Genomic DNA, 24,212 nt, shown 5'->3' with positions numbered 1-24,212 from the left:
CTACGTGCATATATATAAACATATTTGTGGATTCACTTAAGCTACTTTTTAGGACTCTATTTGTGTCTTTGTAGGACTCTATTTGTGCACAGATTAACTTTTAGTAGTGGTATGTGACCTGAAGAAGAGAGGTTCCCCACGTGCTTGCATGTTATGGGGCACTGCAATGGCATGAGGGTACCATACTTTTGAAAATAAAAGCTATAAATGTGCTCACCAAATCTTACTTTGAAAAAGAAAACACGAAATAGCTTCCTAGTATTATATATGAGTTAATTATGCAAGACTCAATGAGAAAATTTTAATTAATCATCAAGTAATAGTACAAGATTATAATAATTATAACACAAATCAATTACATAATAACATGCCAGATTAACAAATACTACTTAATCTTTTATGTGCTCGTTTGATTAGTTACAACCAAACAATTTGTTGGAAAACAAACGAAAAAAAAGAAAGAGCAGTAGCATGTGAAAGTGACTTACATTATTACATCCTCAAGCCTAATTTTGTGGGGCACTAGAGCATTACTTAATGCATGGAAATATAGTAAGAGGTACAGAGCACTGCACTTGGACTGGTCTGTGACCAACCAAGTGGCATATTGTCATTGCCCCGGGCATAATCAAACATAGTATGCACTGCAACCATTTCCTACCAATGCATTTAACTTCGAACAACAAAAGCTTGAATTGTTTGCTAAGTGAAAGTTCAGGGGCTCAATCAATGCGAAAGAAAATGATTTCATTTATAAGCAACATATCTTGACCAATGCCAATTAATAGATTACAAATCAACTATTTTTCTATGTACAAGGATTGTGTATGAATGTTCAGTATATCTTACCTTTTGATATTCGGAATAACTTCTGGAACAGCTTTGGAAACAGATTTGGGTGTTTGAATATGAATGATCAAACAACATACTTTGGTACCTTTAGCTTTTAATGAAAAAACAGTCGCTTTGTATAGTGTTGGAGCACAAGGTCTTGAGTTTGAGTCTCCTTGGAGTCTTGTCTCATTTAATTTTCTCCTATTTATTCCAGGAAATCTATGTTAGGCCTGTCATCAAAATCCGCTCACAGATAATGTGGAGTGATGAATATAGATAATTAAAACATCGTGATCCAATAGCTTAAGCTTTTAGAAGAAGGACAACTGTGTCACATCTTGATCCAAATAGCGGCAATTAGTTGCTTCCAAAAACACTGAGGCATTTCCTGTATTAGTAGGGTGAGATGAGCTTTTAAGCTTTAGGAGCGGAAGTGCCGATTGGAGAAATCTAATAAGAACTCATGGCCACTTCATCAAACAGCTCTCAAATAGCACTTTTATGGAAGCTTGAGCCTGGACAAACAATGAGATTTGAAATGGTAAACTTCTGCATTTCCAATCACAACGATCTCGCCTTGAGTTTTCCGATGTGCTCAAACATGATTAACACCACAAGACACTACATTCTTTAGTATCATCTCTAATCTCTTGCTCCAAAATGCTTAACATGTTGTAAATACCTTGCGAATTATCGTGAGATCGATCCAATACACGAAATTCATGCACCCGACCACTGATCTCTACCCAGCTGCACCCAGGTGTCTTCTTCAAACTACTATCTTTAAGAAAGCTTCTCATAGCAGAAACTCCATCCCATTTTCCTGCTGCTGCGTAAATATTAGAGAGCATCACATAATTTCCCGCATTATTAGGTTCTAATTCTATGAGCTTCATCGCTGCCTTTTCAGCAAGCTGGGTATCAGAATACAACTTACAGGCATTCAGTAAGGATCCCCATATGCGAGAATCCGCTTTAAACAGCATTCTCTCTATAAGCTCTAGGGCTTCTTTGAAAAGCCGAAACCGTCCTAGAAGGTCCACCATGCAAGCATAGTGTTCTTGTTCTGGCTTTAGGCCATAGATATAAACCATTTGATTGAAATAGTCCAAACCTTGCTTCACAAGCCCACAGTTAACACAAGCTTTTAGTAGTTCAAGGAAAGTTACTCTATCAGGATAAACATTTGATCCCTTCATTATTTCATACATTTCAAAGCATCTATACCAATCGCCGTGATTTGAATATGCACCAATTACTGAATTCCATGATACCAAGTCCCAGTGAATGATATTTTCTTGATTGAATATTTTCTGTGCCAGATCTATGCACCCACACTTTGCATAGCTAACTAAAAGAGCTGTACCAACTGAAGCTTCCGAAACCAAACCTAGCTTTATAGAGTACCCATGGATGTTATTCACCTGATTCAATAAACTCAAACTTACGCAAGCTGGGAGAATGCTGATAAGTGTTACAGAATCAGGCTTCACTTGATCCATCCTCATTTCATTAAAGAGTAATAAAGCATCGGAGAATAAATCATTGTTTACATAACCCTTTATCATCGAGCTATAAGACACTGTAGTCTTATTCACCAAAGAATCAAATATATTTCTTGCTGAGTCTATACAACCGCATGTGGAATACATATCTATCAGTGCATTATAAACTGACACTTGATTGCCGATTTCATTTCTTATCACATGCCCATGCATCTGTTTACCATGAGATAGTGATTTTAGCTCTGTAATTGAAACAAGCGAACCTAAGGCCGTGAACAAATCAGTTCCCATCCCTAATCTCCCCAGTTGTATCAACAATTCTAGGGCATGTTCAGGATATCCATTCCGTGAATAACCCGAGATCATGATATTCCAAACTGCAGTATCCTTATTGCCGATCTTATCGAACAATATTCTTGCCGTCTCTAATCTACCCAACTTACAATACATTGTCAATAGAGCAGTACTCACTGACAACTCATCAAACAAGTCGTATGCAATGACTAGTTTATGAACCAATTTGCCTGCTTCTAAGCTATTTAAAAGTACACAAGCCCGAAGAAGATTAACAACAGTATCTGAATCAAGCGCAAATCCTTCCAAAATCATTCTCTCAAATAATCTAAAACCCTCTATTGGATTACCACACTCACACACCCAAGAGATCATCATATTCCTAGAAGACGAATTTTTCTCCGGCATTTCATCGAACACTCGTTGGGCATAACACAGTGCACCGTTTTTTAGGTACGTTTCCATTAAAGCATTACCCACAAGGGTAGAGCTCTCAAAACCCAATTTTGCCACATGGGTATGTACTTGTTGGCCCACACGAAGATTAGGGCAAGCTCTGAATACGAAGGGGTAAACGGATTCATCTAAAAATTGGGTCTCGTGAAGCATTAGGGAATAAACCCTTATTAGGGTTTCCTCCGAGCAGCCATGGAGAGAGAAGTTGCGGAGGAGCGAGGCGTGGAGAGCGGGCGACACGTGGCGGGCTGAGGAGAGGACGGCGAGGGAGAGGTCGACGCTGCCGAGCTCGGCGTAGCGCGCGACGAGGTGGCGGGAAATGGTGGAGTTGTGGGCATGGCCGTGGAGGATGAGGCGCGCGTGGGCCTGTTGAAGTATTCGGGCCGTGGGGATGAGGGGCAAGAGGTTGGGAGAGGAGGTGGAGAAGGGGGAGAGGAAGAGGAGGAAGCGGTGGTGTTTGAATTTGAAAAGAGTCGACCGTTGGGAGGGGAGGGAAACGAGCATGTTACTGTTACGAGGTGTGGCTAGAGGAGTTGCGGAGGGATTGCGAGGGGACGAGAAAAAAAAAAAACAGAGAAAGACAACGAAGTCGGTGCCGGCATACCGCTAAGTGCCGAGTTCTCGGGAGTTTCGGTGCCGAAACACTTCGAGTTGCCGGGTTCAACTCGCATTGCAGTCGATAGAAGAGCACTTCTAAGTCGCCGGATTCGACTGAAACTGCCTGAATCAAGTTAGCAAACACTGAATCAAATCCACGGCGAAAACTTTCTAAAGCCGATCCTACCATCTTTCAATGAGAAAGTCTACTATGCAACAGGTATTGCACATAAAAATTGTAGCAAGCTATTCCCATTATTGAGACCTGTGGGTTTATAGAAGTGTCGGCAAGAGCATTTTGAATTCTTATAGATGGCGAAACTCAGCAGATGATTGTGAAATTAAAACTAGTAAAAAAGATAACACAAACCGAGTCTCCATGCACCCGGCAGTTAAAGATGATAAGAAGAATATAAAGTAATACACAATGTGCTCTCCAGAATGAAAAGAGGAAGGACACAGACATTCATTCTCAGAAGCATAAATAGAATGCTTTTTTCAGTAAGTCAACATTAGGAGAAACACCAAAAGGAAAAACAATTATTAGCAAATAAGAGCAGGAAAACTGCTTCCGAATTCAGCGAGAAATTCTTCAGCAGCTGGATTACACCACCCTTAACACATCATAAACAACAAGCATCTTCATGGTCTAAGATGGCTTATAGTACTTAGTCGGAACGAACGGCATCTTAGTGACAACTGCATCATACGGCTTTCCCCGGATAACAATCTTAACCTCTGTCCCAGGCTTATGTAAACCCGACTTGACATACCCCATCGCTATATTCTTTTTCAAGCATGGGCTAAACCCTCCGCTTGTCACCTCGCCAATATTCTCCCCGCTGCTTGTCACGATCTCACTGTGGCTTCGTGGGGGCGGGCCAGATGAGAAAAATCCAACCCGTCTGATTTTGGGCCCCTCTTCAAGTTGTTTGAGGATGACATCAGCACCCAAAAAGCCGCCTTCAGCTCTCCGTCTCTTACCAATGGCCCACGAAAGACCAGCTTCAACCGGAGTTATGTGTTGTTCCATGTCATTTCCATATAAGCAGAGGCCAGCCTCAAGCCGGAGACTGTCCCGTGCTCCTAAGCCGGTTAGCCTAACCTTACCTTCAGATTTTTCAAGGATTGCTTTCGCAAGGTCGACAGCATTTTCCGAGGGGACGGAAATTTCGAAGCCGTCTTCACCAGTGTACCTACAATTTTCATGAAATATATTGACAAGAGTTAGAAGCTTAAGAAGTACAGGAGAAATACTTTTATAGCGATTGAGACGAGGATATTGCACAAATATTCTTCTCTTGGCTATCATGAAAAGGTTAGAAATTAACGCAATATAATAATTCGTATCCTCCCAAAACGCCGAGGATGCCAAGAAGTTTGAATGTGTACATCAAGCCTTTTGAGTTTGGAAAAACTGAGATTGAAAAGTAAAGAATGTAAAGGGATTATTTGATTCTTTATGGAACAGGTTTATCTATAGAAGGATTCACCAGTGAAAGCATGTGTTTAACTTTCGACATCACAAAATAAAAAATAGAAAAATTTAAGTCATTCATCACAATTACTAAGCAGAGTGGAAGTGGTCTTAGACCTTCAAAGTAATTAGGTAAAAATGTGCACCGGATGGTTAACATGAAGAAAAAAAAAAAAAACTGTAAGAAAGCCTACAATGTGTAACTTAGTCTTAAGGAAAAAAACCTATCCATTTCCAGTGAAATCAAAGGTAAAATGTTTCAAAGAAATGAACCAGACATACCCGGTTCTCGTGAGATAGCAAGGGAAACCATTGATGTCCAATGTTTTAAATTCACCAAAGTACATTTTGCTCAAATCTTCTTTCGTCAGCACTTGAAGCACTGGCGCAGCAAGGGGACCCTGTTCACATTCGCCAAAAGGTATTGAGCTATTAACAAGATTCAGAGGAGATAGACCAATCTACATAAAAAGGACAAATGTTGGAAGTAAAGATGTTATACAATGAACAGCTGATTCTCTTTCATTTCCATCATATATCCAACTACAATTTGTTTTAGCACAATTTCACAGCAGAGAGTCCAACATCATAGAAGCAGCATCATGGATTCAGGAGTCCAGCACTTTCCCATTTCTATCAATTCATTTTTAAATTTTCTAAAACCATAGGCCAAGTACACCGAAATAAACTGCTTCTGAGACTAGTAACTAGGACTTCTACGATCCACTGCAGCATTTCATCAATCAGATCCACTACAATACAGAAACCACACTGCAATACAACTTCCATCTAATGAGCTGATTACAAACCGGCCGCTATTAAGTATCTCAATATTAGCATACAACAAGGCACCAGATTTTACTGAATTCTCTGATATAAATCACCAAAATCAAAATTTTGTTTCCTCACAGGCAAGCAATCGCCTCTACAGCATTTCATCAAACAGATCTGGCACAAGAAGAACACAGCAGAGCAACCCGATTTTCATACAAATCTACACCTTTTACGATCACTCCGATCCAAGTATCATAACGGAATCAATTCAAATAATAATAATAAAAAAGAACAAGTTTGCGGAAACAAAGGTCGATAGATCGCGAACCTGGAGAGCGAGGAGCGACCTCTCATCGTGGACGTGCCACGCGACATCCCCTCCCTTGGCCTTGAACGCCTCCATGTGCGCCCCGATGTGGGCGAGATCCTTATCCCTGCACCCAGCGTTGACGACGAGGTAGACGTGGTCGTCCTTGACCTTGGTGACGACGGAGTCGTCGATGGCGCCGCCCTTCTCGTTGGTGAACACGGTGAGGGTGCCGGTGCCGGGGCGGAGGGCGGCGACGTCGGCGACGACGAGCTTCTCGAGGAAGGGGACGGCGTCGCGGCCGGTGAGGCTGAGGCCGCACATGTGGGAGACGTCGAAGAGGCCGCCGTTGGCGCGGCAGTTGAGGGTGGAGTCCATGATGGAGTCCTTGTACTGGATGGGCATGCTCCACCCGGCGAAGGGCACCATCTTCCCCCCGTGCTCCACATGGAACTCGTACAGCGCCGTCCTCTTGAGCTCGGCCTCGGCGGCGGCGGCGGCGGTGGCGAAGGGGCGGCGCGCCTTGGTGGCGGCGGCGATGCGCCGGGTGAGGAGCGATTGGGTGAGTTGCCACAAACCACCTCCTCCTCCTCGCATTGTGGCGTAGATGGAGAGAAAGAGAGAGGGGGGGTTGGTGAGAGGAGAGCGGTGTGGGGATAGGGTATAATATATAGCAGTGGTGTGGGGACGAGGGGGAAGGAGATTGAGGGTGGGGGGTGGGTGGAGGAGGATTCCTGGGGCGATGAGGAGGAGCGGAGGGGATGGGTAGTGGGTGGAGGTGATCGCGCTCCTTAGTTAAAAATACATAATTAATTTATTTAAAGCATATAGATATAATATTTACATATATTGATTGCGATTCAATCTAATCAAAATCACATTATTTCGAATATAATTCAGTCCATACGATCTCACGTCATTTCGAGCATAACTTGATCTATGACCTTCCATTATAGGACAGAAATGCTGGTTTCTTTAAGTGAGGAGAGATGATTGAGCTCGTTGTTATTATTGTTATTGTTTGCTCGACCTTTGGCTACATCTAACATAACACACTAGAGTGCGTGTACACCGTAAATCAACAGTGAGAAATACATATATCGAAATTTGTGTGCTGCAGATTGGGTAAATTTCACCGTTCAGCTACCGTCTGTATATTTAATGAAAAATAAGAGTGATGAAGTAATTTCTTATCATAAATCATAAATATTCAATTTTGCTGCTTCATTTATCATAATTTATTTTTGATCAATATTTAAATTCTAGATAACAGCCTAAACTTAGATCGAAATTAATTACTAAAAAAATAAAAAGATTTTTGTGCAACTAATTATTACGTCATTTATTTTTTACTAAACTAACGCTACATAAATAAATAACAGAAAAAATAATTTTCATTTAAATTTTAGTTTATTGAAAAATCTACTTCAATCTTATGTTGTAGTTTTAAACTCTTGTTAGATGATAAATTATTGCCTACACTCAATGCATCTCTATATCACGTATTAACGATTTCTTTCACTGCATATTTTTTGCCTATCCATTAAATTATAATTTTTTCTTTATATAAACACGTAATATCTGAATTGAAATAATGAGATGTATAAAAAAACGACGAATTGATGGTGTTAAAAACAAGTGTATGAACTAGTTGCAAACAATAATTTTTAATTTAAGAACTAAAATAAAACACTATTAAATATTTGGGATATTTTTGAAGTTAATAATTTACTAAATTTTAATATGAAAATTAAAAATTTGAAACTGCAATAAAACTCGACTAGAAGTTCAGGAACTATTCACGAAGTTATAATTAATATATATGTTTATACGTGTACATAATTTAGACATATAAAATTCTATAAATAAATGGATAAACGAAGTATTTATCGTCTAAGTACTGTCATAAATAAATTAAAAATTTGTAATTTAAAAGTTCTGTAAAAATTTTACAAATGTGTCAAATCACTCTCATCGAGTTTTTATATATATAAAAAAAATGCTAAACTAAAGTCCGAGTCAATTTTCCACTAGTAAATTTAATGAAAATTAATAATGGAATTGAGTGATTTATATATTTATAAAATTCACTGTGTATTGATTTATTTAGAAAATAAATATAAACAAAATAAAATATTAGCAAAAGTTGGTACTAAAAGTAACAAAAAGAAAAGTCAAATACAAACAGATGCCAAGTAACCGCGACTCTCTGGAACCTTCTTGTACAAATCCGCACACATATATACACACACACACACACACACACACACACACACACACACACACTGCGGAGAGAGCGGAGCAAAGCGAGTGAGCGTGTGCGCACGGATCGTCGTCGAGTCGACAACACTACCCCTTTCTCTTCTGGTAAGAGCGAATCGAATCCCTAACCCTAGCCTCTCTCTCGATAGATCTCGATCCTTTTTCTTCTTCGTTCTCTTTTAGATCGAGCTTCGTAATCCGGCGATCCATACATCTTTGTAGAATTATCACTTTGTAGTCGAGGAAATGGTTTGGAATGGGAGTTTGGGTTGGGATCTCAAAACCCTAGATAGACGAAGCGCAGAATCGACCGGTATAGTTAGGTGTATGGGGATTTTGATGCTTTGGATTGACGAGATATCGAATTTAGTCTGTGAAAAATTTCTGATTTTAGGGGGTTCTTATACTTGATTTGATTTTTGTTAAGAGCTAGATGAACTGAAACATCAGTAGTAATTTTGATAGGGTTTTGACTTTTGAGGTTTGGATAAATAAGATTTGTTTCTCAGTAAAAAAAAAGTTAAGCTACAGAGTACTGTGAGTTACTAGTAGTTAAGGATTCATCGCCTCAATTTGTGTATGACGGCAGGAAAAGTAGCTGGAAAACAAGGGTTGATTTCTAGTCAGGGTTTTATAGGACAGCTGTTGTAGTTGCATGGGTTAAGCTAAATTACTTGCACTATTTGAGATGAATTTTAGTATCCAGTTGATTGTACCATACAAGATTGTGATTGTCGCCATGTAATGTTCTGATTTGGTGGTTTATCATGTCAATGGACTCAATGGTCTTCAAATCCTTACATTTCAAATTTGGTTCGTCCTAGCTTATGGTTCTGCACTTACAATTGTAGATTGTCTTTTTGTTACCTTCTAAATGGGCAATAAGGAGCATAACGCAGTTCTTTTTATTGGGAAAAAATGAAGAAAAAAAAGAAAAATAAGAAGGAATCCTGTTTTATTACTTTGTTGTCGATCTTGTTTCACTGCATAGATTACTGACATTTACCTTTTTCAACTGAATTTAAACAGTAGCATATAAAAGCAATACCTGGATATGGCATCTGGATCAGAAGGTGAAACAGCTGGAAGTGAGAATTTGCTCGAATGGGTTCAGAAAGACAAGCGGCGATTTTTACATGCTGTTTATCGTGTTGGTGATTTGGATCGCACCATAAAGTAATTTTATTTCTGTTTAAATTTAATTCTCTTTACATTTCCTTGCAGTGAGATATGGTAGTAATTCACAATGCTGACTCAATTATTCACTGTTATTAGATTTTACACTGAATGTTTTGGGATGAAACTGCTGAGGAAAAGAGATGTTCCCGAGGAGAAATATTCAAATGCATTTCTTGGATTTGGGCCCGAGGACTCTCATTTTGCGTTAGAATTGACTTATAGTAACTCCCCAGCACCCCAGTTTATGGTTTTCTCTTCTTGCTAAATTAGTTTTCTTTTTAACGCTTTTAGAATATTATCTTAGAGCTATATTAAAGCACAAACTGCCTCCATATTGGTGAATTGTTAACTGCATGTTACTTGTACATAAATGAAGTCAGTCCACTTTATCCTCCAGAATATATTTCTTTGCAAACTTTCATAATTGCTGCATGGTCGTCTTGGACATGTACATATGTGTTTGCTTTTATAGGATTTCCATCATTTCTAAAATTGTATTGTTCTTATCTTGTTTTGCAGATTATGGAGTCGATAAATATGATATAGGAACAGGCTTTGGACATTTTGCCATTGCAACTGAAGATGTGAGCATAAATTATCTTGCTGTATCACAGTATTTTTCATTCTCTTGCATGCACCACCTACATGCTTTAAAAGAAAACTATGATAAAACTGTAGGTTTATAAATTGGTCGAAGATGTCAGGGCAAAGGGTGGCAAAGTTACTCGCGAACCTGGTCCTGTTAAAGGAGGAACGACGGTTATCGCTTTTGTGGAAGACCCTGATGGCTACATATTTGAGCTAATTCAGAGGGGTCCAACTCCTGAGCCTCTTTGTCAGGTTATGCTTCGTGTAGGTGACCTTGAGCGCTCCATCAAGTTTTATGAAAAGGTAATGAATGCCCATTTAGTTTAAATTTTTCTAAGGCTGAATTACAGAAAAATCCCCTCAAATATTGTTGTATGTGTATTCTCTCTTGATGATTAGTACGCAGATAAAAATGTTGGCTTTTTGCCTGCATCTCAGGGAAATAAAGCATGGGGTTTCTCATTAATTGTGGGACTATTTATATTTCTTCTGCACTGTTAGGCGATACAGTGTTTGTTTTCTGTTCTTCTAATTTCCTAATATTTTCTGCTACTATTTTACCTTCATCTTCATTTTATCTTTTTGGGTTATTTTGGAGCTTGCTTGATCAGCAGTAACTAAATTATTTTAAGCTTATGAATACGTCTACTTTCATGCAGGCCTGTGGGATGAAGTTACTGAGGAAAAAAGACAATCCTGACTATAAGGTAAGAGAGTTTTCATTGACTTTTGCAAACAGTCCTATTCTTTTTCATGATTTAGAATGAGTTCTTATTTCCGGCAAATGTATTAGTTTTAGCCCCATCTCCAGTTGGTGTGACTAATAACTGGTCAATAAACTTGCGCAGTATACAATTGCCATGATGGGTTATGCTGACGAGTATGAGACAACCGTTCTGGAGTTGACATACAACTATGGTGTCACAGAGTATACTAAAGGCAATGCGTATGCTCAGGTTGTACTATAATCTGAATGGTAAATTGTTGAAGCTTTTTGAAATGGTCCCTTATTTTAGCTATATTTATTGCTAGGTCGCTATTAGCACTGAAGATGTTTATAAAAGTGCTCGAGTCGTGGATTTGGTTACTAAAGAACTGGGAGGAAAAATTACAAGACAGCCTGGACCAATCCCAGGAATCAATACGAAAATCACCTCTTTCCTTGATCCAGATGGCTGGAAAGTGGTAAGGCCTTCCTCTTTTGGGTTTGAACTGTTAAGAAGTTCTTTCGGAAAATAGTGATATGAACATTAACTGTTGTTCAGTGTTTGGAACAGCAGAGTTATACTTAGATAACCCATGTTGTGAAAATTGCTTTTCTTATTGTATTATTACGAGGAGAAGATAAAATATGAAAAGCTACAGTCTCTTACTTTTGGAGTAATGGTCTGTAATCAACACCAACCAATTTCAGCAACAGAATTTGGGCTGAAACATGAGAAGCTGCTGTAACTAAATCTTCTAGATTAAATCATGGAGCTTTTGCTGTGGCAAAGCTGACATGAGCTTTTAGCCTGGCGGAAGCTCCCATCCGAAGCTTTTGCATTTGCTGCAGTAAAATATTGTTTCGAGGACTTTTAAGTGGGAAAAAATGGGTACTAATGCCTATTCAAACTGCTCTCCTCATAAAGTATTTTTTTCAGCAAACCTAAGCTAGCTAAACGAGCCCTTGAAGGTGGGAAGCAACTGTTGTACAATCTTTCCATGTTTGCTGAACACTCATCTTTCGTAAAGAAGCTAATAAATTGGATTGTTGGAAATGTATTGTTGATGCGGTATTTGTGGTGTACAGGTTCTGGTTGACCACTCTGACTTCCTCAAGGAGCTAGAGGCGTGATTAGTAGTGAAAATAATAATGCCCTAAGAACTGCTTTCCTGTATATGCGCGGACGAGATAGCCTATCTATCGGACTAAAAATCATGTAATAAAAGCTTCACTGTTTGTTGGATGCGATATGCTAATGCTGTGGGATGTTGTTACTTATTTTACTAGGTTAATACAATACTATGCCTTTCGTTTCATATTCCTTGTGGGGTGCTTATTGTACAGATATTTCACTAATGTGTTCGCCTGTTCTTCAGAATGTTTTCATTACTTTGTATGAAATTAAAGCCCTCTTTGTTGCACCAACCATCTCTCCACTTTACACCAGGTTCTACTTACAGTTGCTTTCACGATCTACTTTAAAATACTCGCAAGCTTGTACTTAAATATTTTTACCATGTATTGTAAGTACTATTAGTTAATCCTTTGTCAATCAAATTTGTGTTGAAAAATACTTGCAAATATTTGTGTTGCAATCAATTATTTACTATGTATTGTAAAAAATACTAGGGAAGTATTTTTACTAGGTATTAGTCAGGATGCTTACAGATATGGATGATCGACGGCTTTTCCTTGTAGGTATTTCTCACTTTGCAAATACAATGCAACTATTTGTTTGAGAATGGATTGAATATATATTTCGAAGTATGAAATTTGATAAAATCATCAACAAATTTGATAAAGATACTTTATTAAAATCATTTTGATAACGTTGTAAAAATACTACCAACACAGAACCAGGAATAATCCTATAACATGATAATGGAAGATCCATGAGGGTACTAGAACAAGAGAAGATATAAAATTAGAACAGCAGTGGTTAGACAGTTGACAATTGTACTAGCTGACCATCAATCATCATACTAATGACATATCGCACTTCGAACAAAGCTAGACTAAATACGAAAAAGACGAAACTGTACACAATTATTTCAAGCCTTATTTACAGGGACTTCCTGCATCACCTTAGACGGCTCCAAAGGTATTCTCCCCACTGTAAGTCATGTATAGGAAACCATCCTCATCCTTGTTCTCCTCATAGATTGCGGACATTATTGCCGCTGAACAACAAAAATTAAGTGGCATGAGTCAAAAATACTCGTAAGTTTATTTTTAGGGTAGCAAACTCAGGGCAACTGACCTGTTGGAGGGAGGGTATTCTTCACAAAGATGAATATGGCCTTCTCTGCACTTAGCTTAATCCTTTTGCGGACAACATATACAAATTGTCCAACCGTAAGATCTGCAGGAACTAAGTACCTGCACCGCCAAGGAATTAGGTTATAGAATGATCATCTGTTACTGATATCACACGCTAGTATGCATATATACATCTGCTACACACTTGTTTCTTCAATGGATGTTTTTACATACTTCAAACTATATATCTGAATTAAGTTAATCAGCTATGTTGCCAATATGCCGAAAGCAACAGACAAGGAAGGTCAATAAACAGCACAAGTTATTTAGCCAATCACACTCAAGAAATAAGCAATCCCATTGGTAAACTCAAGCAAATATTGAACTTGATATATATGAAGTTTCAATAAATGTATAGAATACAAACATATGGATGCAACATTCCACAAATTGTTTCCCCGGGTTCTATGGTTCTACTCTTAAATTAATTTAGAATGTATATTGAAAGATAAGCACTTTGAGATATAAAAGGGACAATTGGCTGAGAACTTACTTCTTCTTGTCAATATCTGGTATTTCACTTCTCTCAGCCTTCTCAACAATCACCTATATATTATGTGGAAAATGAAATAAAATTAGAACGTATTGATGACTAATAATACAACAATATAAATCATGTAAGGCACGACAAGAAAAAAGAAGAAACAGAAATTACTCACAGGAATTCTATCAGGATACTTCTCTCGGATGCGGGCAGCTTCTGCTTGTCTCCTCTCTACAGTATCGGTTAACAACATATGTTTAATGTGCCAGTAGAGTATAACAGTGTCATTACACAAAAAACCATGACAATCCAAGGTCAGAGTCAACAAGCTTTGGCAAAGAGCGAACCATGCTAGAGTTAATGAAGAGAGCACAATAATACAAACTCAAACTCGCTGTATTTTCTAGAGGTTTCATAAAGTGACAATTAGAAGAATATGGAGAATGTCGACGAGAAACAAAAAAAAAAAAACATTCGAGTTGCATTATCATCAATGGCAAAATTCCAACAAGAAGAATTTGAAGGTTTCAGATTAATAGAACAGCTGCCTCAGATGAGTTAATAAGAGCAGAACAAGAAAAAATACATAGGTCGGAAGAAAAAAGGAGTCCCATAAATATAGCTTCAAAGATGCCTTTTCTAAAAATGCCTATGCATTCACATCCACATAAAGCAGTTCCATGTTAATCCTAAGAAAAATTCAGTAAATACCTGAAATTAATTCCTACATTCGCCAGTATATCCCCAAATATATATGAAGAACAAAATATATATACATTGAGAGAGCATAGGATCATTAGTTCAAACAGTAATCTAACACCGTGTTGTACGAGTAACAATAGTTGAAACTCGAGATATGCTATATATCCTTCAACACACTCTAATTAGTTAGTTCAAATTTTTCTAATTTCAGCTTTTCCCACAACAGTCCCCAATAGATCATTATTTATATCACACTGCACGCATACCAAGCACATGAATTAACCAAGACTACACATCTTAAACAGCAACCACAATGCCCATCACATGGTTTCCCTTCTAACATGTTTTCAAACAAGAAACCATCCATACGTCACAAACAATCCATGTTTAAATAAATTATATAAAAAGAACCCTGAAAATTGTTATGATTCTTATACCGAAATTAACCTCACGATATAAGTCCAAAAGATTAATCTTGCTCTTAAACAGCGAAACTCGCCGATCTATTGATAGTCAAAGATTGCTCACCAATTTTAATTTAAACAAAACGGGCCCAATAAATCCCAAAATCTAATATAATAAAATATAAAAAACAGAAACACAAGAGAAAACAAAAACCCTAATTTTCTTCTATATCAAGGCGAAACGTGAAGGATTGGGGAGACACAAACCGAGAGGATGGTCCAACTTAAACGAGCCCTTCGCCATGGATTCCCTTTTCCCTGCAATCCAACGCAGAGAACCGAATTAACCAAAAAGAAAAAAAAACAAAAAAAAAAAACTCATAATCGATCAAAGATCGATCGAATGTCAACCCTAATTAGAAGATACGATCACAAACCCGAAGCGCCGAAGAGGAGAGATCGATCGATCGATCGATATAAGATGCGAGAGTCTCGGGGTAGGGATTAGGGTTGGTTAACGACGCAAGGAAAAGTATAAAGAAAGAAACGGGCCGGTAGTCCGGTACCTTAATAAAAGCTACAGCCTACAGGGTAAAATGTATATGTTAAGTCCCTGTAGAATCATAATATTGCAAATCAATCCCTATTTTTTTTTTATTTGAATGTATTAATCTCTGAAGTTTGTATATTACTGGTGAATTTTTTTAAAAAAAAAATAAAAATCTGATTTTACGTTCTCTTTTACTCAATGTGAAGTAACTGAGGTAGGCAAATTATTTCAGAAAATAAGACTGAAAACTGGCAATTATTAATTAAATATATTTCTAAATAAAAATTATTTTGAGATTAAAATGTTCAGAAAAAAAGTACAAGGACCCGGTTACAACAGTGGAATCAAAAGGGCACTTCACATAGGGATGCAAACATTGCAAATCTAGGGGCGGGAGGGTTCCCCCACCTCCTGCTCCATTTCTTATTAGGGCGGAGCAGACTCAGGACATATTATTTTTTTATTTTATTTTTGGCTCTCACTTACTGCTTCATTCGGGGTGGATCGGAGCGGGAGCGAATTTTTAACGAATTGGAATGTATTGAAGGAAGAAAATGATCTCCCACCTCCTGCTCTATTTATTTGGTGGATTGTGGTGGATTCGAGGCGGGTTATATTTTTCTATATTTTTCGTTTCCACTTATTGTTCCATTTGGGGCGGATTAGGGCCGGAGCCCCATCAACCTGGATCTATTTGCATCCCTAACTTCACATAAAATTAACCCAAGACTAAAAGATTACACCTTATCATGGCCCACTAGATTAGGCCTAGGAGTTTGGGGGCCCAATATGTTTATTTATTAGGCCTTTTAAAAATTGCTAATAGGACTTCAGATCTATTGGTCTGGGATTTAATTTCTTAAATAAGTTTTCGCCCAAATAACAAAGTTCGGTCCAAATGAAATTTTGGCCCAGCCCATCCTTTAAACAGACCCGGGAAAGAAAAAAAAAAAATTAAAAAAAGGTCTAACCGAGAGCTCATACAATAATACCTGAATTAGAGGCCATTTTGATTCTATTTTTCAATCTTTTAAATTTTAATTTTTTTTTACAGGAGAATTAATTATTGATTCTTTCCTTAAAACTACGAAGCCCTCAACAAATTCAAAGTTGAAATGCGTTTTCCAATATATATATATAGTACATTCAATTTGTATAATTTGAATTCTGACTCTAAATTCAAGGTAAAGTTGAAACTTAACATCAAAATTGGATTTAAAGTGGCGTAGGAAGCAAGTTCTTTTTTATTTCCATTCAAGAGGCGCCCTACGTCTACCCGTCATGCGAGGACGCCAAGTTCGTTTGGAAAGAGCTGGTGAGGAGAGAGTCACAGATTGACACTTTGAAGCCTCGAATCCTTGTGGTGGCTATCTGGTGGACGATTTGATGCGAAAGAAATAATGTTATTTTTCGAAACATACCCACGAATGCTATCTCTACTGCTCATCGTATTGGAGTTCTAGCAAAAAAGTGGGCCGATTTTTGCAGAGTCGGGTACGTTTGTTGTAGTTCTTTGTTGTTCTTTTTTGTTCTTCTTTTAGTTCCTTTCTCCTTCGTTTAGTCGTCTTCCTGAGGCCCTCGCTATCTCACCCTATGTAGCTAAGTTTATTTACCTAATGAATGAAGCATGTAGCATGCTATCTTTCTATCAAAAAAAAAAAAAAAGGATTTAAAGATCAATCTTATGGTTGTTTAACATGCTTACAAAGGGCTGTTGGAAAATGAGTCCTAAATCCAAACTCACAAAGTGTTGCACGTCATCATATTGTTAAACAACATGTTTAAATTAATTATACTCGGTGTTATAAGCTGCCAACATGTACAAGAGTTGTAGTTATAAGACCAACATTTTGAAAAATGTACAGCAATACCACACTTACACAGTAATTAATACTAAATACTAAACTTGTATAAGAAGTCAAAATATTAGGGAAGGAAAAGACACAAGAACACTGAATTGCCAATGGATTTGTTCCTAGAAACATTCACGAAATCCGCCTAATTTCCCTCATTTGCTCACGTTTGCAGCATGTGGTGAATGCCAAATTAAGCGCTTCCTCCTAAAGCTCATCCCGCGGTTTAGGTACGCAAGGGACAAGCTTATGAGTTATGAGGACGATGTACCTACGTACGTAGTAGGTATTCATGCAATTAGGTCATGCCTCTTGAATACGTTGTACTTATTTAGTGCTTTTTTTCTTCTTCTTTTTTGGCCTTTTTACTCATTGATGAAGAAGAGAAATGAAATGGGACTCACACATATATAGAATTTTTGTTCTTAATTATTGTTTTGCACAATTTATGATTATTTTGTTCTCACTGTTGGGCCTAATTCATGATTAGTTTAACCAGACACGCCAAATCAATTTGTAATATTGGATAGAGAGGAACCAATTAATCTGTGGATTCAATAAGGTCTTCTATCCAACGGCCACGATCTATTCAGCGACACCTAGCACGTCTCTATAAAAGAAAATAAAACAGTTTTTTTTTTTGTTATTTTATTTTATTTTATTTTTCGCGTCCTTCCCGAGGCCCGCGATGTCTCACCCATGTAGCTTAGTTCACTTCTTCAATGAATGAAGCAGGTGGTAGTATGCTACCTTTCTCTCTCTCAAAAAAAAAAAAAAAAAGTTAATACTAATTAAAAAGCATGTAGTATAGTACACGTCTACTAGCGAAAAAAAAAAATCTTATTAAAAAATTAAATTAAAATCAGGTCAGTCTATATATTTTCCATTAATAAAATTAAAATTAAAAATTGAACAGAGTATAAATTTGACGGCTAAAAAATTGATAGCAAAAAAACTCAAATACTATTAATAGCATTCTAACTTAACTCTATATTTACTTGCTAATAATTAGCTATATATCTAACTGATTAATAAGATAGTTAGTTAATTTAATAATTATTTAACGTATTAACTACTTAAATGTAATTCTGTACTAATTAGTGTTTTGTATAATTTTAATAGTTAATTAATTAATTAATTAATTAACTTATTATACAATTATTTAAATAATAAATTGATAGTAAATAATAGGCTAAATTTCTTATATTTTAGAATTATAACTATCAATCATTCTCATTATTCCAATCTAACCATTCGAATGCTATGTTATATATTTTAAAAATAACTCAATTCTCATCTAAGAACAAACAAATTAAATTAGTTTAGTTCCAGCTTATCACAACAGTTATAAGTAAGAATATCTTATTCCTTAAGCAAAAGACACCATAGTTTTTTCGAAGAAAAAAATATAGTAATTTAAAAAATAAAAGTAGTAAAATAAATATGAGCTTTTAAATAATAGAGTTGTGAGATTACAAACCAAAAAGTAGTTTGGTTTGCCTTAAAGGCATGTTTGGTTTGCCATAAAATTAGGCCGAAAACTATTTTCGAAGTTGAATTTTTTTTCGTTTGCTTAATTCTTTGTAAAATAAGTTTTTTTTTTTTTTTTNGTGAAGAGACACTTGAGCTGATCAATTCTATTAGCTATCATTTTGAAAAAAAAAAAAAAAAAAAGAGAAGAGAATTCGCGCGATGCAGCAAAATTGCGTGATGCTACTGTCGTAGTGAGTGACGTATGTTTTTCGTGGACCGCATGAGAATTCACTGCTGGACCTCATTATTTCTCTCTTTATATATATAGTAAAATAATATATAATATTTTTCTTGTCATATAAATATGTAAGTATATTATATTTTATTTATAAATAATATTTATGAATATATATTTATTTATATATAGTATCAACTATATATTATATGGCATGCCTATATTACAATATAATTCTATATGTGTTTAATTTGCAAATGTAAACAATAAAAATAATAAAAATTATGTTATAATTATTATTTATAAATTATATATAATATACTAATAGAAGAAAATAATATAAGATGGTTTTTGACTTGCCTTTGCTTTCGACCAAACAAACAAGTTTAAATGTATGAAAAATTAATTTGTTTCCTACAAATTAAATACTAAAAGATGTACAAAAAAATATATATATATAGAGTGAGGTTACTATGCTTCTGGAAGCACGGAGCCTTCCGTGCTTCCAGATCGTTTTTCATGTTGCGACTTTTGAATCGTCGATGGGCTCCGTTAAACTTGATTTAGAATATTTGAAATACCTAGAAAAATAAATTATGCGATCTTCGATATTATTTTGCCTAGTGAACAAAGGGGCTCAAAATCAACGCCTGAAAATAAAAATTTTACAAAACGTGATAATATGACATTAAAATTTTAGATTAAACATATTGATCTTATTTTATATAGTATAAAGAATTGTTTATCAAAATTTTACGTGATTTGAATATTTCTACACCGTTAAACTTGCAAATGACTCACTACGACTATTAAAATTATTGATTTTGAGCCCTTTCGATCACTAGGCAAATAATATCAAAAAATCTTAAAATTTATTTTTTAATTACTTCAAATACTCTAGATCAAATTTAATGGAGCCGATCGATGATTCGAAAGTCGCAACATCGAAAACGACGTGGAAGCACGGAAGACTCCGTGCTTCCAAAAGTATAGTAGCCTCACACTATATATATATATATATATATATATATATAGAACTAGGCTACTATACTATCGGTAGCACGGAGCGCTCCGTGCTACCGATAGCATAGTAGCCGGACTCTATATATATATATTGAGAGATAATTAAGTAGCATAGCTACCCGATTCATTTATTTCATTTAAAATAAATTTAGTAAAAAATGTGAATCAACTTGCTAGGATTTAAACTTGATACCTCGAATTTTAACCATCAAAATTTTTGCCACTTGTGTTAGAAATAATTTTTTCATCAAAATTTTTTTTATAATTTAACGTGAAACCAAACAGTGCGTAACTCCACAACGAAACGTGCTGCAATCCTTCACAATTAATCTCTTGTCCATGCGTGCGGAGAGTCCACTAATCAACCTTTTTTTTTATTTTCTAATTTGGCTAATAAAATATATAACAAAATTTGTGAAAGGTTTGAAACTGCTATAGTGCTAGGTACCGTCCAAAATAATCTAGACCTACCTAGCACTCTTTTCTTTTCTTAGAATAAAAAAAGGTGCAAGAACCACACTATAAATACATGGCAAAGCCACGATCCTACGTACCCAACTCAAATTAAGTCGTACCTAGCAAGCTATAGGTATTCACTATGAAGAGTGCTTCCAAACATTCTAAGGAGAATGCCGGCGGGCCGGCCGGACGCGTCGGCTGCCGCGGCCAGCTCGCTGGCCTCGGCTGGCTGATCTACTGCGCCGCCTTCGCCTGGCTCGGGCTCGGGCTCAACCGTCTGGCCGTCGATGCTGCCCCTGTCCCCGGCCCCGACCTCTCAACTTGTGGACCGCCCAACCTCCCCAACGGCGTCCAGCCGACGGATTGCTGCCCGCCGTACACATCCACCGTCGTCGACTTCAAGCTCCCCTCGCCCACCGAACAGCTCCGCGTCCGGCCCGCGGCTCACTTGGTCGACGCCGACTACCTCGCCATGTATAAGAAGGCGGTCGAGCTCATGAAGGCCCTCCCCGACGACGACCCGCGCAGCTTCAAGCAGCAGGCCAACGTGCACTGCGCCTACTGCAACGGCGCGTACGACCAACTCGGCTTCCCCGGCCTCGAGCTCGACGTCCACAACTCGTGGCTCTTCTTTCCCTTTCACCGCTTCTACCTCTACTTCAACGAGCGCATACTCAGGAAGCTCATCTGCAACGACACGTTCGCGCTGCCTTTCTGGAACTGGGACGCGCCGGGGGGCATGCAGATCCCGTCGATCTACACCGACACTTCGTCCCCGCTCTATGACAATCTGCGCAATGCGAATTACCAGCCGCCGGCTTTGCTCTCCCTCGACTTCTCCGGAACCAAGCCCCCAGCCCAACAGATCCAAAACAACCTCCAGGTCATGAAACGAGAGGTAAGTACGTGCGCCGGTCGTATTATTAATTAGTCGATCGCATCAACTTAATTAAAAAACCATGCACTGGAGCATATATGCGGACGGTTAGTTCTACTACCCAAGAGATTGGATCGAGTATACACAGCTACTGTGTATATATATATATATATATATATAAATTTATATTATTACACTGCTGATATAAAAATTGAATCGAATTGAATTGAAACCTTCATATATAGAAGAGAGGAAGCGTAAAGTGGACACATGCATTCGTCTGACGGCCGGGAAACGATGCAAAACAATTTTAATTACTCGCGGCGTGTCAATTTCAAATCTCTTATTACTAACTACTTTTGCATCGTGTTATAGCGCGCGCACGACGTGTCTAATTGAAATGCCAACCATGATCGACAGATGATAACCGGTGGGACGACGGCACAACTGTTTCTGGGCGCTGCGTACCGAGCCGGCGACCAACCCGACCCCGGCGCAGGCACTGTAGAGAGAGAGTCGCACAGCAGCGTGCACTGGTTGACGGGCGACCCCACCCACAGGCATGAAGACATGGGCGCGTTCTACTCGGCGGGGCGGGACCCCATCTTCTTCGCCCACCACGGCAACATCGACCGCCTGTGGTACCTGTGGAGGGGCCTCGGAAGCACGCACCAAGACTTCACCGACCCCGACTGGCTCAACTCGACCTTCCTGTTCTACGACGAGAACGCGCAGCTCGTCCGCGTCAGAGTACAGGACTGCTTAGACACCGACGCGCTGCGGTACACGTACCAGGACGTTGACATCCCGTGGAACAATGTGACTGCGACGCCGGCAAAACCTCCGCCGACGCTTCTCCCTCCACCTAAAATACCCCAGATTACATTCCCGTTGGCACTGGATAGCCCAACGAGCGCGATAGTGGTGAGGCCGGAGATCGGAATCGGCGGTGCGACAGAGGAGGAGGTGTTGGTGGTGGAGGGGGTCCAGATGGGGAATGACCAGCTCGTGAAGTTCGACGTGTTTATAAACGCGCCGAACTTCTACCAAGAGCTGGGGCCATCGGCGAGCCAGTGCGCGGGGAGCTTCATCGAGCTGCCGGAGCCGAGTAAGAATGGGAGGAGCACGGGCATGGACACCACTGTGAGGTTCGGCATAACGGAGCTGCTCAACCAAATCGGCGCCGCCTCCGACAAGACCATTACCGTCACGCTCGTGCCCAGGAATGGGACAGTGTCGATTGGCGGGCTGAAGGTCGAATTTTCCTTGCCATCGATGATCTAAATACATATTATGAAGGGGGAGAAATCTACAATCTACATTAATTTATACGCCCCTACAGAGGAGAATAATTTATTTAGGTCCACATTCGTTTGCCTTTGTTTTTTTTTTTTTGTTTTGTTTTTCTCTTTCAAACCTTGTTCGAGCGTATATGCTGAATAAAGAGTTCCATGCGTGTGCGTGTGCGTGTGCGTGTGCGTGTGCGTGTGCAAGTGCATGCATGCATGCATGCGACCATGCCTGGTTGTGTGGTAGTTTGCATGTGGGTATGTATGTGTACGTAAGAATGACGTAATCTTTGAATTACTATTATATTTTATTCTATTGTGGAAATCTATTCTTGCATATACGTGTGTGTGTGTCTATATATATATATATAGAGAGAGAGAGAGAGAGAGAGAGAGAGAGAGAGAGAGAGATGGACTAAATCTCATTTTTGCTACTAATTTTTTAGCCTTTGGATCAACTCTTTTTATTATTTCTAACCATTGGATTAAATACTATAACCCAGTGGGAACCACTCAACCCTAGAGAGATCATTCAACTCTAACCGACTAATATCATCCTAACCATATAATTTTTCATCCAAGAGTTAAAAACTTGATAGCAAAAAGAATGTTTTACTATTAATAGTATTCCAGCCTATATATATATAGAGTAAGGCTACTATGCTATCGGAAGCACGGAGCCTTCCGTGCTTCCAGCTCGTTTTCGATGTTGCGACTTTCGAATCGTCGATCGGCTCCGTTAAACTTGATCTAGAGTATTTGGAGTACCTAGAAAATAAATTTTATTATTTTTCGATATCATTTGCCTAGTGATCGAATGGGCTCAAAATCAACAAATTTCAATGGCCGTAGTGAGCCGTTTGCAAGTTTAACGGTGTAGAAATATCCAAATCACGTGAAATTTTGATAGAAAATTCTTTATACTATATAAAACAAGATCAATATCTTTGATTTAAAATTTTAATGTCATATTATTACATTTTGTAAGATTTTTATTTTCAGCCGTTGATTTTGAGCCCCTTCGTTCACTAGGCAAATGATATCGTAAAATCATAAAATTTATTTTCTAGGTACTTCAAATACTCTAGATCAAGTTTAACGGAGCCGATCGACGATTCGAAAGTCGCAATATCGAAAACGAGCTGGAAGCACGGAAGGCTCCGTGCTTCCGATAGCATAGTAGCCTCACTCTCTCTCTCTCTCTCTATATATATATATATATAGAGTTGACCTAGAATACCATCGATAGCAAACGGGCTTCGTTGCCATTCATTTGTTTTCGATGATAGATCCTCCAAATCGACGATCGGCACCGTTGAACATGATCTATACCACTTTAAGTATTTAGAAATCAAATTTTAAATTTTTTTGATATCATTTGCCTAATGATCAAAAGGTTTCAAAATTTATAATTTTAATAGTCGATATGAGGCGTTTTCTCGTTTAACGGCATAAAGATATCCAAATCAATTGAATTTTTGTTAGAAAATTTTTTAAACTATTTAAAACAAGATCTATACTCTTGATCTTGATTACAAGACTCTTATCATCATTTTTTAAAGAAT

General features: G+C 38.0%; 5 protein-coding genes across 6 annotated transcripts; 2 read left to right on the top strand and 3 right to left on the bottom strand.

The window, feature by feature from the left end:
• Positions 563–3,698, bottom strand: LOC109720294 (pentatricopeptide repeat-containing protein At4g35130, chloroplastic-like). Its single transcript, XM_020247313.1, has 2 exons — positions 1,772–3,698; positions 563–1,663 (listed from the first exon to the last, which is right to left on the bottom strand). The coding sequence occupies exons 1-2, from the start codon at positions 3,591–3,593 to the stop codon at positions 1,440–1,442; spliced, it is 2,046 nt and encodes a 681-aa protein (XP_020102902.1). The 5' UTR covers positions 3,594–3,698; the 3' UTR covers positions 563–1,439.
• Positions 4,129–6,928, bottom strand: LOC109720384 (aminomethyltransferase, mitochondrial). Its single transcript, XM_020247450.1, has 3 exons — positions 6,266–6,928; positions 5,446–5,564; positions 4,129–4,882 (listed from the first exon to the last, which is right to left on the bottom strand). Exons 1-3 carry the CDS (start codon positions 6,839–6,841, stop codon positions 4,336–4,338), a joined length of 1,242 nt encoding a protein of 413 aa, XP_020103039.1. The 5' UTR covers positions 6,842–6,928; the 3' UTR covers positions 4,129–4,335.
• LOC109720385 (lactoylglutathione lyase-like) lies at positions 8,460–12,363 on the top strand. The gene is made up of 9 exons (XM_020247451.1): positions 8,460–8,611; positions 9,536–9,682; positions 9,782–9,906; positions 10,205–10,269; positions 10,364–10,576; positions 10,933–10,980; positions 11,122–11,229; positions 11,306–11,458; positions 12,066–12,363. The coding sequence occupies exons 2-9, from the start codon at positions 9,561–9,563 to the stop codon at positions 12,108–12,110; spliced, it is 879 nt and encodes a 292-aa protein (XP_020103040.1). The 5' UTR covers positions 8,460–8,611; positions 9,536–9,560; the 3' UTR covers positions 12,111–12,363.
• LOC109720386 (autophagy-related protein 8C-like) lies at positions 12,820–15,447 on the bottom strand. 2 transcript variants are annotated; one of them, XM_020247453.1, is made up of 6 exons: positions 15,326–15,447; positions 15,156–15,206; positions 13,958–14,013; positions 13,792–13,844; positions 13,240–13,358; positions 12,820–13,159 (listed from the first exon to the last, which is right to left on the bottom strand). In XM_020247453.1, the coding sequence occupies exons 2-6, from the start codon at positions 15,190–15,192 to the stop codon at positions 13,065–13,067; spliced, it is 360 nt and encodes a 119-aa protein (XP_020103042.1). In that variant the 5' UTR covers positions 15,193–15,206; positions 15,326–15,447; the 3' UTR covers positions 12,820–13,064. The 2 variants fall into 2 exon arrangements, with proteins under 2 accessions (XP_020103042.1, XP_020103043.1); XM_020247454.1 differs by having other exon boundaries at positions 15,300–15,396.
• Positions 20,621–22,719, top strand: LOC109719965 (polyphenol oxidase, chloroplastic-like). Its single transcript, XM_020246823.1, has 2 exons — positions 20,621–21,379; positions 21,779–22,719. The coding sequence occupies exons 1-2, from the start codon at positions 20,621–20,623 to the stop codon at positions 22,640–22,642; spliced, it is 1,623 nt and encodes a 540-aa protein (XP_020102412.1). The 3' UTR covers positions 22,643–22,719.

This window comes from Ananas comosus, linkage group 14 (assembly GCF_001540865.1).
Source record: "Ananas comosus cultivar F153 linkage group 14, ASM154086v1, whole genome shotgun sequence".
Lineage (NCBI taxonomy): Eukaryota > Viridiplantae > Streptophyta > Magnoliopsida > Poales > Bromeliaceae > Ananas > Ananas comosus.
The sequence above is the reverse complement of the archived record's forward strand: the minus strand, read 5'-3'. Positions and strand labels throughout refer to the sequence as shown.